Genomic DNA, 15,962 nt, shown 5'->3' with positions numbered 1-15,962 from the left:
GTTTTCATGAAGTCACCTTTCCTGTCTTCCTGTATCTTACCTTGGCGTGGGGAGGAGTGTTGGGTATACCTAAGGCAGAATGAGCAAGTGGCTAGTGGTTTGGCCTCCATGAACCAACAACATACTGGATCTTAGTTGTAATTTCTCTGCACATTTACATAATAAATACCATGCGATCATGATAAACTGTCACGGTGAGTCAGGTTCTCCAAACACTGGTCTGGCTTATAAAACTGCTTGGGGTGTTTGATTTTCTTATTGCCAGGTAATAAAACACAGCATCTTAACATTGGGACATGATTGTATTAATAAAGCTTGTCAAAGTAACTCATGGGTTTTGTTGTTTTCCAATAGTGGAAGAATATAAAATATGAGATGCCTAAATGATGGGAGAATTGCATAACTATAAAAATGACTTTATAACATAGGAAAATAGTTTTCCTATAACATAGAAAATAGTAAAGTTCAAAAACAAAATAAAGTCTAAAAGGAAGTATCCAATAGTGCTGACCTCTTTTCAGTGGTTCCATCGGTAGTTTTTCTTTGTATTTTTTAAATTTCTACAATGAATATATGTTACCTGTATGGTAACAATAAACTAAAATATTAAAATAAGTTACAGCCTTTTTCATTCTTGGTGACATTTTTAAAGGCCATAATCATGAAAAGTCCAACCTTGTGGACAGTCTGTAGGAGACATGTTTGTTCAGCTGGAAGTTTCCCAAGTGGCAGTAAGCCAGTTAAATCCGCTAGTTCCACCACCAGCTGGCAATTCTGCCGTTAAGAGAGAAGGAAGGCTATCTTAAAACGCCCCCACCACTGCCTATCTTCATGAGCCCCAGGGCCAAACACACCTGTTGCTCCTGCAAAGGTACCACTGGCCGCATCTATAACCCCTGGCAAATTCTTGCCCTGCCTCTTGGCTGTATTCTCTCACAGCTTGTAGCTGTTTAATTACCAGCCATCCAGAAAGCTGAATCCTAGTGTTGAGACTTTAATAGCACCCATGGATGGGCCTGGCTGGCCCGGGAGTTGGTTCGTAATGTCTTCTGGGTAACCAGGAAGGCAGCCACACTGACTGCTATGCTGTGTACAAGACTCTGACCTCAGGATGTCCAAATTTCTGCTTCTTGTTTCCCCCAAGACGCTGTGGGATTTGCACTTATTAATTCCTGCAAATCAAAATGAAGTCGCTCCCTGAGGTTGAAGGCAGGGGTGCTAACTGTAGTGCTTACCCTCAGAAAGCGGGGGTTCCAGGCCAGGTCAGGCGCAATGCCATGTGGATTAGCTGATCTGAAGCTGTGTAGGAGGAAAGAGTGGGGAAGACGTTGGAACTGATAGGATTGAGGGAGGAGAAGGATGCCCTCAGCTTCTGGAAAGAAGACTAATTTAACAAGGCGGCGTCCTCATGTTGAGGCATGAGAGAACAGAATGTGTGGGTTCCACGTTGGCTCCTCCCCAGAGAAAAATATCTAATGTTTACAAAGATATGATGACGTGGTCTGTCCTCTGCTCTACATATTGGCAGCTTCATATCTGTCATGACTCTAATGCCAAAATCATAAAATTACCCTTTGGAAAGTGGGATGAGAAGCAATTGTTAAGAGGCAAACTGTCGGCTGCAAACCAAAGCTACCTGGAGTCCTCATGAAGGAGAGACACCTGTCTTCTTTATAGAGGAGACCACTGTCACAGGGTGGGGTCACCGAGAGAAATAGTGTCTTCAAGCCGTGTCTGAAGTCTGGAACTCGCAACCAGAAAGCCACAGGGAAGCTCATAACAAATCTTGCCAACTGGCAAAGAAACCCCACGTTGCCCCCAGAGAGGGGTCTGAAAACAACGCCTCCTTTAGTGGGTTGAATGGTGACCCTAAAATCCATCTATGTCCAAATGTCTAGAACTGGTGACTGTGACCTTACGTGGAAAAGGGCTCTTTGCTGATGGAATTATATTACAAATCTTGAGAAGAAATCATCCTGGGTTATCCAGGTCGGTAACCAGTGATGAATGCCCTTATGAGAGAAAGGAGAGGGAGAGCTGAGACAGGAAGAGGGGAAGGCACAGACACAGAGGAGGAAGCCACGTGAAGACAGAGGCAGACATGGGAGTGACACAGCCACAAGCCAGGGAACCCCTGCAGCCAGCAGAAGCCGGAGGAGGCAGGCAGGGTGCTCCTCTCGAGCCTTAGAAGGGGGCATGGGCCTGCCCATACCCCAGTTTCAGACTTCTAGCCCCAGAACTGTGGAAGAATACACTTTTGGCTGTTTGAAGCGCCCCCGTTTGTGGTCATTTGTTATGGTGGCTCCAGGAAGCTGACACACTTGTCTTGCCAGTTACTCCACCACCACAGACCATTTATTTAGCTTTTGATGAAGCTTCTGTCTGCCACATTCACTGCTGATTACAACCCTGGGTCTGAGAATTCATACTCTTCACCATGCGTCCCCAGATCAGCCAGCTCTCTGATTGACACTAGCCTCCTTGGTTTCCCTCAGTGGTGGGATAAGTAGAAGGAGCACTGCATTTGGAGTCAGACAGACCTGGATTCCAGCCCCAGCTCCGTCACCACTGTCTGTGCCATCAGAGACAAGTCACCGAGACAAGGCAGCTGATGTTCAGAGCCCTCCAGGCCCACTGAAGCTCAAAGAGGAGAAGGGGTCCGGACCCTCAGATGGAGGAAATGCCCCATATGTTAGATTCTGGGTCAGGCGAGGAGCCTGGCTGTGACGGCATACCAGGGAGACCCCTCACCCTCTCATAGCAAGAGGAAAAGCAGCAGATCCAGCCTCTGCATCCAATGAGCTGGCTGTGTGTCAGGCCGCCCTACCTCGACACCTATGGGCACCTGGGGCAATCGTGAGGCTGGGGCTGCTGCCTCCGTGTCACCCTGGACACCAACCCTACACCCAGTGCCCACCAGTGGGGCCCAGGTGTCATCTGGTCTCCCTGTGCCGTCCTCAGGCTCCCTTTGGGATGTGACCAGGCAGTCCTCCTCCCCGGGGCCAGCTCCTGTTTTGCAGAGGGAGGAAAGTAACATCTCCAAGATCCAGAGGGTTAGCTAACCTCTCGAATATCGTACAGCTATCAAATGACAGGGCAGGACTTCCCCTAGGTCTGCCTGACTCTAGAACTCACGTTTTTTTCTTCTCACACAACCACTCTGCTTCTCGTTTTGCACAGAGGAGATTAACAGTGCTAGCTTCCCAGTTGACAAAATAAAGCAAGAGAAGTAGACTGATTTTAAAATTAGTACACCAAATCTTCTCAATTTAAAGGTCTTTTTTTTTCATCATAAATATTTCTTAAAACATGGAGGTCTGCTATCTTTTAACTATTTTCATAGACGTCAGGAACGGGATGGATTTTTTTGCTGGATCAGGCCTACTTTTGCAAATCCTAAACTGACCGCATCACCCACTCTGGGGGTTCCACAAGGAAAAGGTTGGATCCCAGGTCCTCTGCTGTGGGAACAAGTGTGCAAACCACTGTTCTTTTAGTTCTACCTTTATTCATCGGGGTATGAAATGATGGATGGTATTCGGGCATTCTGGTGCTGGGGTATCTTGTCCCTGCTCCAACCACACACCTGTGCTGGGTGACAAATGACCTGTTCCCCAAAACATGCTGTTACTGGGAAAGGTATACACTGATCCCCAATGCATACATCCTCAACCTGGCCTCTCAGGCGCGGGCCGTGACACTAGAAACGACTTTCCCAGGAGGGGCACATTAGCATAATTCCTTAGTCTGTATTCTAGGATCGGACTTCTGCCCCCACTGGGAGGTTCAGACTCACAGCCACACAAAGGTACTTACTGTCTCTTCATAGTTCTTGGCACCCGGCAAATAAGAGGGATCTTCAGCTCAGCCTGTGGAAACAAAAGCAAACCCATTAGTGGACCTCACACATCATGTTTTAATTCTGGTGAACTTGCTACTGTCACTTCTTGTTAAAATGGGATACAGGGGCCGGCTTAGGGGAGACAACGGAAAGAGAATCAATCAATCCAGGTCAACAACTGGTTTATTTCTGGAGTGGGGTGGGGGTGGGCGAGTTCTTCTCTGACAGGCTGTCCTCTTTCTGTCAACATTCATTCCATCTGCCCCGGGGAGTGGAGCAGACCTATCCGGAGCCTGGTTTTCCCTGGTGTGCAATTGTGTGCTTCCCCTGGGCACCTGGGCCCGTTAGCCCTGCTCAGCTGGCTGTGCTCTGGGGCATCTGTGCGTGTGGGAGAAGGGATGCTTTTCCTTTCAAAGTGTGACTTTGCCATGAAATATTTATTGGGAGTTACATTTGTATACTGCTTCACGTGAATGCGGCATTTTATTTGGCTTGTATTCACCCACGTAGGAGAGATCATTAGCCCCATGTACTGTGTAAATTAGCAGTGGAGACCCTGGGAGTGGTCAATGAGGGCGTTACATCAACGATCACATTTAATCTACACGAAGACCCTGGGGCCCACTGTATGAGTTAGGGTTCCAGCAGAAACAGGGGATATCCCCTAATTAGGTACCCTCAGAAGAGTTTAATAAAGAGACCACTTCAGAGGGGTGGACAGGGTGTAGGGAATACACAAAGGACAGTGAAGGACCAAGCCTGGTTCTGGAGGTGGGCAGGGAGGCACTGGGACCCAGGGACAGGGCTGCTGGAAAGAGGACTGTGGCTTCCAGTTGAGGGACCTGCAGAGAGGGAGGAGCTGTGGTGCATAGAATAAAAACCCCCGCTCACTTCCCTTGGCCCTGAATCTTCTGCTGCTGCACCCCCTGGATCAAGCTCAACAGGAAGCTGGGGTGAGGAGTCAGGGACATGGTTTCTATCCATCAGCCTCCTGGGGCTCCCTGCAGAGTGCAGCGAGGTAGAGAGCAGATTCCACAGTTAAAGGGAACAAGGCTCATGCAGGTTAAACTATGTGCCGGAGATCACCCAGCTGCAGTGAAAGACCAGATTCAAAGGACTCAGAAATTCTACCTCCTAGCCAGTCACCATGTGGCACCTAACTGCGCTTAAAACACTTTTAATTCATTGTGCCTGCCATCCATCCATCCATCCATCCATCCATCCATCCATCCATCCATCCATCCAGCCAGCCAGCCAGCCAGCCAGCCAGCCAGCCAGCCAGCCAGCCATCCATCCATCCAGCCATCCATCCGCATCTGTGTATGATGGCTGTTGTCAAAGTGCTTTGTAAAAGCAGATGCACATAAAATGAAACCAAGGAAATGTGAACTCTGCCTTGGAGCGCCGGGGGAATCTTCATAAAGGAAATAGTACTTACTCGAGCTGGGTCTTGCAGAGTCAGTCTGTACCTCTAGGCTCAGAATTAGGGAACGTGCCTGGGCAAACAGAGTGCCCTGTGCAATGGTGTGAAGGTGTTACAGTGCATAGTGTGCCAGAGAGCTTTGCTTAGCTTCGTGAGACCACACAGCTCAGCAGCTTAGATATTGATAAAATGTGGAAAAGAACTGGGGAAGGTCCATTGGATTCCAATTGTCAAAGACCGTGCATGCCAACAGGTGGCATTTGAACTTGAGCTGTATGATCTTGGATGAGTAACTGCAGGAAAGTTGCTAAAGAACTAGGACGCAGCTCCAGGTCCTCAAGTATCCTGTGTGTCAGCCCATAGCCACACACCCCATCTTGTGCTTCTAGGTCAATGACTGACAGCAGAGGAAGGGAGGCAGCCGGTAGGCTCTCACTGACCAGCTGTCCTCTCTGGATTGCTAGTTCATGGCCTCCTTTGGGAGCTGTCTTTCCATGGTGGTGAGGAGAACTTGAACCTTAGTCGACACAATACACACAATGCACATCAAATACTAGAAGAGTCCTGGGCTGGAATTGCAGGAACTCTGTTTGGTTCCAGAGCTGCCATTCACTAGCTGTTGGAGGAACACTTGGTCTCTCCTCATTTATAAATGGTAGCATCTGTACCTTTCTTTTACGGTATTGTTTGCAGTGTAAAATAAGCTCATGCATAGGAAAATGCCTCACGCTATAAAACGTTATGGAACTGTGGATACATAATTACTCGTATAACAAAACAAAGTTTGCAAGTTCCTCTAACTTTGTCATGTTATAACTGGGTATCTAGGGTTATTGACACTGATATATATATGATATATCAGTGAATATATATGATATATATATTTAATATTTAGAGGGATTAAATTACTTGATTATGGTGATAAGGACACATTTGCCTCCCCCGTTCCCAGTTCAGGAGCATCTGACACTGAATGTCTTATTATGTAGTCACTTTATTCCCTTGAACACATTTGTCAGCAGTGTTGAAGCAGCACAGAAGGGGATAAGTGAGTCTGTCTGTATGGAGGGTCCCTCTGTGCCTGGGTCTTGACCAGCTCTTATGTTCAGAGTGAAGGAATCACGGGGTACAGGACAGTCCCCTCAAAACTTCAAGCCTTGATCAGAGGCCAGGGGAGGTGGTCAGGGGACCTGTTTTCTGGACCTGCCCCTGCCACCCACTGGATAGCCTTCAACTAGGCAATGGAATGCTCTGGGCCTCTGTTTTTCCACCTGTAGAATGAGCCCATTGGTCCCAATACGTCTCTTCCAGCTCAAAGATTCCATAAAAATGTTCCACTTAAAAAACTCCAATCCATTCATATTTGGTGATGAAAATGGTTATGAGAAGTTGGAAATATATTACTATGTTTCTTACATTGCACTGTCTGCTCTAATTCCTTCGTGGAGCAAAACTGGACAAGGCTGTGCCAAAGTACTAACGCACAGGACATCAGGGGTGGAGGGGGGGAAAGGGGGACAAAAGCTTTGACTTCTGCTTTGCACTAAAGCCTTTGCAAATTATCTCATTGGCGACAACAGCACTCCTTAGTCTTGTATTTAAAAATTTTTAATACAAATTGAAAGAAAGATATTTTACTAGATGCTTTTGAGAGATGTGAGCAATCTATGTATCAAGAGAATTTTAAAATGTCATGAGGAGAGGCTGAACTTTTCTGGCATTTAAAAAGCAGAACGTGGGGTCTCAGTGACCCACATGAGAGTATGAGTCAGCCAAGTGGTGTCATCAGCACAACAGCATGGATGGCGCTCTTCAAGGCAAAGAACACTTTACTTGGCCCGGTATGTCTGAGACCCATCTGAGAGCACCATCGTCTTGCTTATCAGATCTTAGTCGTTTTGTAAAGGATGTGGCGAGAACGAGGTGTGGTGACTCAGACAGAATTTCACATCCAGACGTTTTACAAAGGTAATATATACTGTAGAAAGGACAATGCCCTTTCCTTTCTGATGTGTGTTATTGTCAGAAAGAATGGAATGAACATTGGACTGTTACATGTCCTCTGTCCCTACCCCAGTAACTGCATAGGCCCCTTGTTGTCATTCTGATGTTCTACAAAACCAAACCGACATTCACAGACATTAAGTAACCCTCTCTACATCGCATGTGGAATAGGCTGGAGCTGCAAACCATTGGCCTTGATGTGTTTTTGTTATGTGTTTGGACCACTAGCTACTTGCTCTGAGCCTCAGTTTGCTTATCTGTAAAGTGGGGCTCTCTGGTAGGGCTCTTGTGAGGATTACATGAGAACATACGATTTCTAAGATATGAAGAAATAGTGATGAACATTAGCTTGAACTTAAAGAGTAATGAGGTGCCCTATGTACCTCTGAGGTTTTAGGCTCCAGAAATAAGAAGAGCTTACCTAATGTTCATGACCAGCAGTCGGGTAAACTTGATATCTCATACCCGTCTGCCCTTCAGAATTCACTGGGGAGCTTTAAGAAGTACTGATGTTCTAGAAAGTTTGACTCAGTTGTTCTTGGATGGAGCCCAGGTATGATATAAATATATGATATATATGATATATATATATATCATATATATCATATATATAAATGCTGGAGGTATTTTAACAGGCAGTAAGGCAGAAGGAAGTGGACCTAAGGGCATCAGTCCTTTTCAACTCCATCTGCCCAGTTCCGTTCACTGACGTTTTTTCATTCTTAGGGGAAGTGCCAAATAACCACATTCCATTTGCCTTGGTGTCCCAAGCTCATCCTCAATGGACTGCCACTGCTATAAAGAATCCTCCATACATTTGGTTATTTCTGAGTTAAAATTCAATGAAATGTTTAAGGAAAACCCACCACACCCAAACATTTGTGACGTAGATGAGAGTGGGAACGACTTCTGATCTCACCACGCATCCACTTCTCTCAATCTTGTCTACAGGCGATGAGTGAGTAAAACCCCAAAAAACTTCCCTTAAGTATCTCAGGGCAATGTGTGTGCATTCACTTCTTATTTTAAATGATTTTGAAAAAGCCCTTAATGAACTGATGCGCCTGTCATCCAAGGTAGAATTTGTCCATGGGCGCCGTGAACATTTATTGAGGAGCTACTGCATACTGGGCGCCATATGGATATTAGGATGTAGAGAACACAGAGCAAGGCTCAGTCCTCATACATAGCACTTGCGTGTTTTCTGTATAGTGCTGTGATTGTAACGAGTAAGGTTAGGTATGTATCTGTAATACCCGTGGAACGAAAGCTCCTATTGACATGCAGAGGAAGTCACCCCCAGAGGGAATCCACGAGGCTCCCTGTGGGGTCAGTGGAAGAGGTCCCTCCAGCTCCTTTACCAAGCTCCTTGGAAGTACCTCTGACCCCTATCTGACCCCTACCTGGGGCATGATCACCCGAGGGGGGTATCACTTCCAGGTTAGGAGCCCCCCAGGCCTCCAGGTCTTCCTTCAAGGGGCTTCCAGATCTAGATACTGTCTAAGAGAAAAGAAAATTGTTGGCTGCTTGCCTTTCTTGCCTTATTCAGGGACTTTGAGAGGCTGTGGTGCCCCAGCCATGGGGGAGATCTCATTCGCTTTCGCATTTATGTTAGCTTGCCTTCCTAGTTGGCCACAGAAATAAAGCCTAAGCATGGCTTTTGCTGTGGAAGTGAAGCTCAGGTGCCATCTGTCAGGCACAGCAGGGCACTTGCTGCGAATAAAGCAAGTCCATTGTTGGCTCTGCCGTGGGGACACTGGCAGAAGTACCCCGGGGGTTCAAGAGAGACCGAGCCCGGCCTGCATGGGCCCCGGGTCAGGGAGGACAGGGCAGGAGGTGACCCTGGGCTGTTGGGGATGCACTGGGAGAGGCCACCTCTTTCCACGGTGCCTGTTTATTTCTGCAACAAGGGGAAACGCCAACTGCATTACAAGTTAGACCCCAATGAGAATCGAATCATACATGCCAACCAGGGCACGAAAATTGACGGACTATACCAGGCTCTAACGCATAGGGGAAAGAGCCAGAATACGCTTGTAATTAATTTTGTTTGGCTTAGAAATCTATGCTTGCATTTTAATGTAGAGTTCCCATGGGATTTACAGATCCCTAAGGAGCTGGAGCTCCTTGGGAGTCCAAAACGAACCCCAGTTTGAGAAACACTGCTCTATCCTATGTCGCGTCCCCATAAGGCTCACTTCATTCGTGTCCAGGTGGGATGAGGGCCATGTGAGTGACGTGTACAGCATGGCTGGGGGCTGAGAGAAAAGTGGTTCCTGGCCCAACCATCCATTTTGGCCAAATAATTCCACCGTTTGGAAGATGATGATCCCGATGGTTACACCTGATTACTTTGTGGGTTGAAAAATACCTTGTAATGATAATGGATTTCATGGTTAAAACACATATTTCAGAAAACTAAAATAAAGGAAACAAGATTCTACAGTTTGGGCATGTGCTTAATATTTCCAAAGAATGTGTATTAGATTTGGGTGTTAAAGCCAGTATGGCTGCTTCTGAACTTGTCACTGTCCTGTCGTCTCAGTGAATGTGTTAGGATGACGAGACATGTTTTATGAATAGACTGGATTTGGGTGCTGATCTTAATCAGAAAATAATTAATACCCTGATGGTATCATAAACAGTTTAAACAATTGGAAATATGTAAAGCAACCCATCACATTTCCTGGTTATCCTGGGGAACTCTTGTTTTCCACTGAGGGTTCACCGGTGCTACCAAACTGAGCTCACAAAGAGAAATTTATTCATAAATATTTCTGCTGCATTTCACCTGATCTGATATTAATATTTCATGAAGGAAAAACAAGGCTTTTATAGTAAAGAGATATTTGTGCTCGCCAACATTTCTGACTTATTCCTCGAAGATAATGCTTATAAAAAGGCTAGCTTCTGTTTATTTCAAAGTTTAGGAATCATCATTCTAGTAATGACAATGTACCCCAACAGACAGAGGAAGTTACTGGAAGCAAACTACAAATTGCTGAAGAGAATATTAAAGTCAGTCGGGAAGGTCCGAGGTAATTGTGCCACTCACACTGGGCCAAGGCGGGATGGTGCTTTTCCTCATTAAAACAGGAAAACAAGAGGAGGACTGAATAGAACATACATACAACATACGTCTGGTTCTCTCTACAAGTCACATCCAGCATGTCCAAAATGATGGATGTTATTTGGAGCTGAGGGAGGAAATAATGTGTGTGTATTTGGCGAAGAGGGACAGATTGAGAGAGAGAGAGAGAGACAGAGAGAGAGAGAGAGAAACACACGCGTGCATGAATTTGAGTAAACAAGTTGGAACCAAGGTTTCTCAGATGTAGCTATTTATTAATTTGGTCACAATTATACATAATTTTCTTCTACTTTTGTATCAAAATAAGACAGTTACATTTTGGAGATGCTCTCACTTAGAAAAAGGTATATGCTGATTGGATTTCTAATTGCATACACTGGTCAGGGCAATCAGCTAAATGGAATTATATATGACATTTAATTTTATTGGATTTCCAATGAATGGAGGCATTTCAAGTCAAATGGATTTTTATTGTTGTTTTTTTTTTTTTTTTTTTTTTGAGGAATATAAGAGAGAGATTGCTCTCCTAGTTTTTCTGCTTTTATGTATGGGCATTTTTTTTTTTTTTAAAGATTTTGCAACTGTCTTGGTAACAAATAACTTCCCTTAAGTATATCTCAAGGCAAAGTGTGTGTGCATTCACTCTTTATTTTAAATGATTTTGAAAAAAACCCTTAATGAACAGATGCAATCTCCAGTTTTGGAATTTATTACTCCTGGTGTGTTTTGTTTTTAAAAGCCATCTCTGTTTCTCTTGCTGAAAATCTCCCTTCCTTCTGTGGTAAGATTTTTTTCTCTCCCCTTTTGTTCCATTTTGCAGCAAATCATCCCTTTAGCCTCTCCTTTTCTCATTCACTCTTTTTGTTTTCTTATATTCCTTTCTTCCCGCTGTCCTCCCTTCTTTCCTCCTTAATTTTCCTTCTCCTCTTTCCTTTCTTCATTCTTTCTGCACTTTTATCAGTCAAGCTATTTTATTGTTCAGATAAAATGAGACTGTAGCAAAAAAGTAGCAAGATTATCAAGAGCCTCAATAGGTCTTCCTTTCTTTCCTTCCTTCCTTCCCTTCCTTCTTTCCTTCCTTCCTTCCTTCCTTCCTTCCTTCCTTCCTTCCTTCCTTCCTTCCTTCCTTTCTTCCTTCCTTCCTTCCTTCTTTTCTTCCTGTCTATCTTTCTCTTTCCTATTGAAATTTTACCTTGCCCCTACTTTCCTTTGGCTCTCCTGAATGATGGCAGAATCACGCTGCTGGGGTGGGCACTGCCAGGCCATTCCCAGCTGTGACGGATTCTCCGCTGATTGATAATCCTTTGAGGCAGTACTGAGGGCACATTTGAGGGAAAAGAAAGGAACTGAGATTCAGGGATTGAGATGTGTGTGTGAGTGTGAGTGTGTATGACTACTTACAGGCCAGTCCTACCTCCCATGGGCATCTCAAACATCACAGGCCCATTGGTGAAAGCACCGTCATTTTTTAACAGTCATTTGCTGAGCGCCTGCTGTATTCTAGTCATTTTCTGAGGAGCTGTTTTATCAGAAGAACGGTCTCAAAGAAGTTTAAGAGAAACTGAAAATCCAAAGAAGGGGCAAGAAAAGCCAGGTAATCTAATCAAGACTGGACTAAGAGTGATGTAATTAATGGTAATGATAATTAGTCATACCATTTATGGAATGCCAGAAGCCTCTGTAGGACATCCTGTTTCATTTAGATTCTATTGTAAGGCAGCAATCCAAATGACTCAGGTTGTTCAATATTAAACAATTCCGTCATTTTGTTCAGTGTGTATTCTTGGACCAAATGTACCGAGTGAACAAATGCACAGTATGAATTCAGATGAAATCATCACCTAATCTGTAACTTCAAGTGCATTTAGAACTGGACTCCTGAATTGCACTTCCTCCATCTAATTAACTCTTTCTTTGTCCCCTCTTTTATTCAGGATTACTCCCCTAGCAAGATGTAAGGGAGGCAGGTCTTTATGCCCTGGTATGCTGAATTGTACTACTTGAGTCTCAGTATCTCTACTCCAAAAAATGGGGATACAAGCACCCTCCCTTGAAGACCTAATGAGATCACAGAAGTGAAAGTATGTTGTAAACTCTAAATTGTTATGCAAGTATAGTTCAACAATAATTAATTATTGAGCAATTTCTACGTGTCAGTACCCACGAGGGGCACTGAGGATACAAAATTGGCAAGGAAATTGTTCTAAAGGAATTTCTATCATTTCTCATTAAGTCTTAATATTTTGAGAAGATTGGTTTGTTTGGGGAATTGTATGATGCCACCAAGGCTTTGATAGATAAGCGATTAAAATAAACACAAAAATGATGAGATTAGCTTTCTGTAGAAATCTCCTTAAAATAGAACTTCTGTAGGTCCAAATTCTTAAAAAGAGAAAAAAGGCCAAAAATCACATGATGGTTTGTCTGAAGGTAAAATAAACTCCTGATAATTGTGCTAACTGTGATTATGTAGACACGGACGTTTACTTTGCCCTTCACGATTGCTAGACACTATAATAAGCAATCTCCATGTACTGCATCTCATTTCTCACCACAAATCTAGAAGGTAGGCATTGCAATTCCATATTATGAAGGATAGCTTGAGGTTCTGAAAGGTTAAATAACTTGCCTGAAATTATTCTGCGAGAAAGTAGCATTCTGAATTCCAACACAGAATATCTATTTCTCAAAGACTGGATGGAATGGTGTAGTACAAAGAACTTGGGAACAGAAGTAGGAGTTTGGGGTAAGCAGAGTGTGGAGGTGTTCTCTAGGAATGTCCAGAGAGATAGAGCTGGTCAGCAGATCCCTAGACTTGCCCGGAAATAAAGTGACCTGATCTATGAATATCCATAAGTAGTCATGGGGCAGACTCACTTCTGGGTGCCTATCTAGACATCAGACCATCCATAGTTTGATGAATCCAGCTATTGCAAAGACACAGCTCTGACTTGGTGTTCACCAAGCTACCTCCTGACAGTTATTTTGTTTGTTGTGTAGATTTGCTTCCTGGAAGGGAACTTACAACTTGAGTATATCATACTCTTAACAAATGAACAAAGTCACAGAACATGGCTGTATGGACCAGAATGCCAGAGTGAGACAATACCCCTGAGTCCCATCAATTCTGAGTGCCTTGGATGAAATTAGCCTTCCAAATCTGCAAAGCTGATGACTAAATGTGGGTCCCGAGGGGCTCCACAAAGGCTCAATCAACCCTCTCAAGTTTGAGCTTGGGCTGTAAGCCATTTTCATCTTAGTCTCATGGTAAATTTAACCAAGAACTCACCATAATTAAAGGCTGTGCCCTCAAACACACGGATATTGAATTTCCATGTTGTGTCTAGACCTTTTGGCTCACCTTAGTTCATATAGAAAACAGTGATGCACAGTGCCTTTTAACATGGTGGGATTGCATTTCTCATGCAATGGTGTTTGGGAAACAATGTTTCCATTTGCATCACCAATGAAATACAAAAGCCAAACTCACATATTTTGGTATTGCTTATGGTATATCAGGGAGTCCTAAAGTGCTGGTTAGTTTGAAGGAAAGTGATGCTGTGATTCTGACTCTGGATATATCCAGCAGACCACTGATGGAGCGCCGTGCAAAGAGCAGGAAGTTGGGATTCTGGTAGACCTGGGTCTTCTTTCTGTCTTTCCCTCTTATTCCCTGTGTGAAATGGACAATGTATGGAGTCTCTCTGACCCTCAGTATCCTCTTCTATAGAGTAAGAATAAGTATACTTACTTAAGAAAATGAGAAGCAATGAGTGTTTATTGTTCAGCACATATCTGGCACTCAAATGACAATCTACCAGTCATTGCTATTTGGGAGACATGGTTAAGCTTAAGCTGAATAATCGTGATGATGATTCCCAATGTATTCTGTCTACAAAAGTAACAACAACAACAACAACAACAACAACAACAACAACAACAACAACGAAACCCCAAATCCAAAAACCACAAAAGTATTTCCATGATGGCTGTTTTCCACAATTTTCTTATTCATGGTTGTTTTTCTTTATTAACTACTCATATTTGACTGATACAACCTGATATTTCTCAGTCTTATTAATAACTTACTTTGCAAAATCACTGGGAATTTTGGTTCAATCTGTGAAAGATCTTAAACCTAATTTAGATTAAACTACTTATCTCTGTTTAATAATTTAACCCCTTTGAACATTCTATCTCTCTCATGCTAGGACAGGTGGTCATAGCCTGGCACAACTCTCCAGAACTCAAGTTTGGGTAGACCTTGGCAATTTCCTGTGATGGTGAATATAACCGCTCTACGTGGTGGCATTCACAAAGGTTACTTCCAGCTCCAGCTCCGCTACTCACCGTGTGACCTTGGCAGCAATAGTGCACAGCTGCCGTTGACCCATTTCCTGAATGTCTCTTGCCTGTCAGACTGTCAGACACTGTGTGTGAATACATACAGTGTATTCACTCTCATCCTCATAGCAACCCACAAAAAGTATTATTCTACCCAGTTTCAAATTACAGAACACTACCAACCACTAACTGAAGTTCAGAGAAGTTTAAGCCACTTAGCCAAAGACACACTACATTCGTATTCAGATTTGACTGATCTCAAAGCCTCCTCTCTTTCCGTGTCTCCATGCTACCCATCCTCATCAATTCCTCTGAGACTCAGTTTCAACATCTTTTAAGTGACCTGATATTGCTCTGCCAACTTCATTAAGTTGTTAAGATCATTAAAAAAGAAAATGTGTCCAAAAGTGCTGTAGATTGTACAAGGCTATGCAACTGTGGTATACGAGTATAACTATACTCTAATGAGTCTATTAAACTATTCATACATTTCTCTGTATGGATAAGTTCCATGGTGATTGTGGCTTGTGTTAGGAATAAGACCAGAGCTGATTTTGGGCGAGGAAAGGAGAGCCATGGAGAAAGAGCCTATATTTGTTGAGCACATACTAAGTGTTAAGTGTGTACCATATTTCATTTAATATAAATATATTATCGAGGCTAAATAGTTTTCAACACACATGTTATGAATCCATTATAAAGATGCAGGGATGGAGAAGCACAGGAGGTAAAGTAACATGCCTGGTCCCGTTGGCAGAGTTTTAGATCCTGAACAACTTGGTCAGATATGAAATTTTACAGTCTTTCGAAGACAGCCCCTGAGTCTTGGCAAAGTGAGCTAGAAACAGGATTTCCTGGTGTTAAGGCCAGAGCTGGGCCGATGGTACAGAAAACTATGACCTTTGGTTTTAGAATAGCCTTGTTCATAGAGTCATCTGAGAAAGCTCTTTGGAGAGAAGAAAGAGAAAGTTCACCATTAAGATGGCTGGTGTGAAAGATGACGGCAGGATCAGATTCAGGGATGAACTCTCTGAAGCTGCAAAGGAACTGGCCATTGTCCCTGTCAGTCAACTCAGGGGCAAATCATTGTAGTTTTGAATTCTGTTATGACATTAGAGACGGGCCAACCTTGAACATTTACTTGGCCACCCAAGTTCCTCATCTATAAATCAGGGAAAACAGTACCTAACTCTCAAGGTTGGGGGTAGGGAATTCAGTGACTTTGATGCATAGTGACTGGCTGGCAAGAGGCAGAGTTA

General features: G+C 43.8%; 1 protein-coding gene across 2 annotated transcripts in view; it reads right to left on the bottom strand.

The window, feature by feature from the left end:
- CLNK (cytokine dependent hematopoietic cell linker) overlaps positions 1 to 15,962 on the bottom strand; it is a 157,931-nt gene that overhangs the window by 109,871 nt on the left and 32,098 nt on the right. For both annotated transcript variants that reach the window (XM_081046549.1, XM_081046550.1), the window contains exon 2: positions 3,817 to 3,869. In XM_081046549.1, the coding sequence (XP_080902675.1) occupies positions 3,817 to 3,869 (53 nt within the window). The remainder of the gene's footprint in view (positions 1 to 3,816; positions 3,870 to 15,962) is intronic.

This window comes from Rhinolophus hipposideros (genome assembly GCF_964194185.1).
Source record: "Rhinolophus hipposideros genome assembly, chromosome: 1".
NCBI classification, from domain to species: domain Eukaryota; kingdom Metazoa; phylum Chordata; class Mammalia; order Chiroptera; family Rhinolophidae; genus Rhinolophus; species Rhinolophus hipposideros.
Note: the sequence above shows the minus strand (reverse complement) of the source record. Positions and strands in the feature narration are given on the sequence as shown.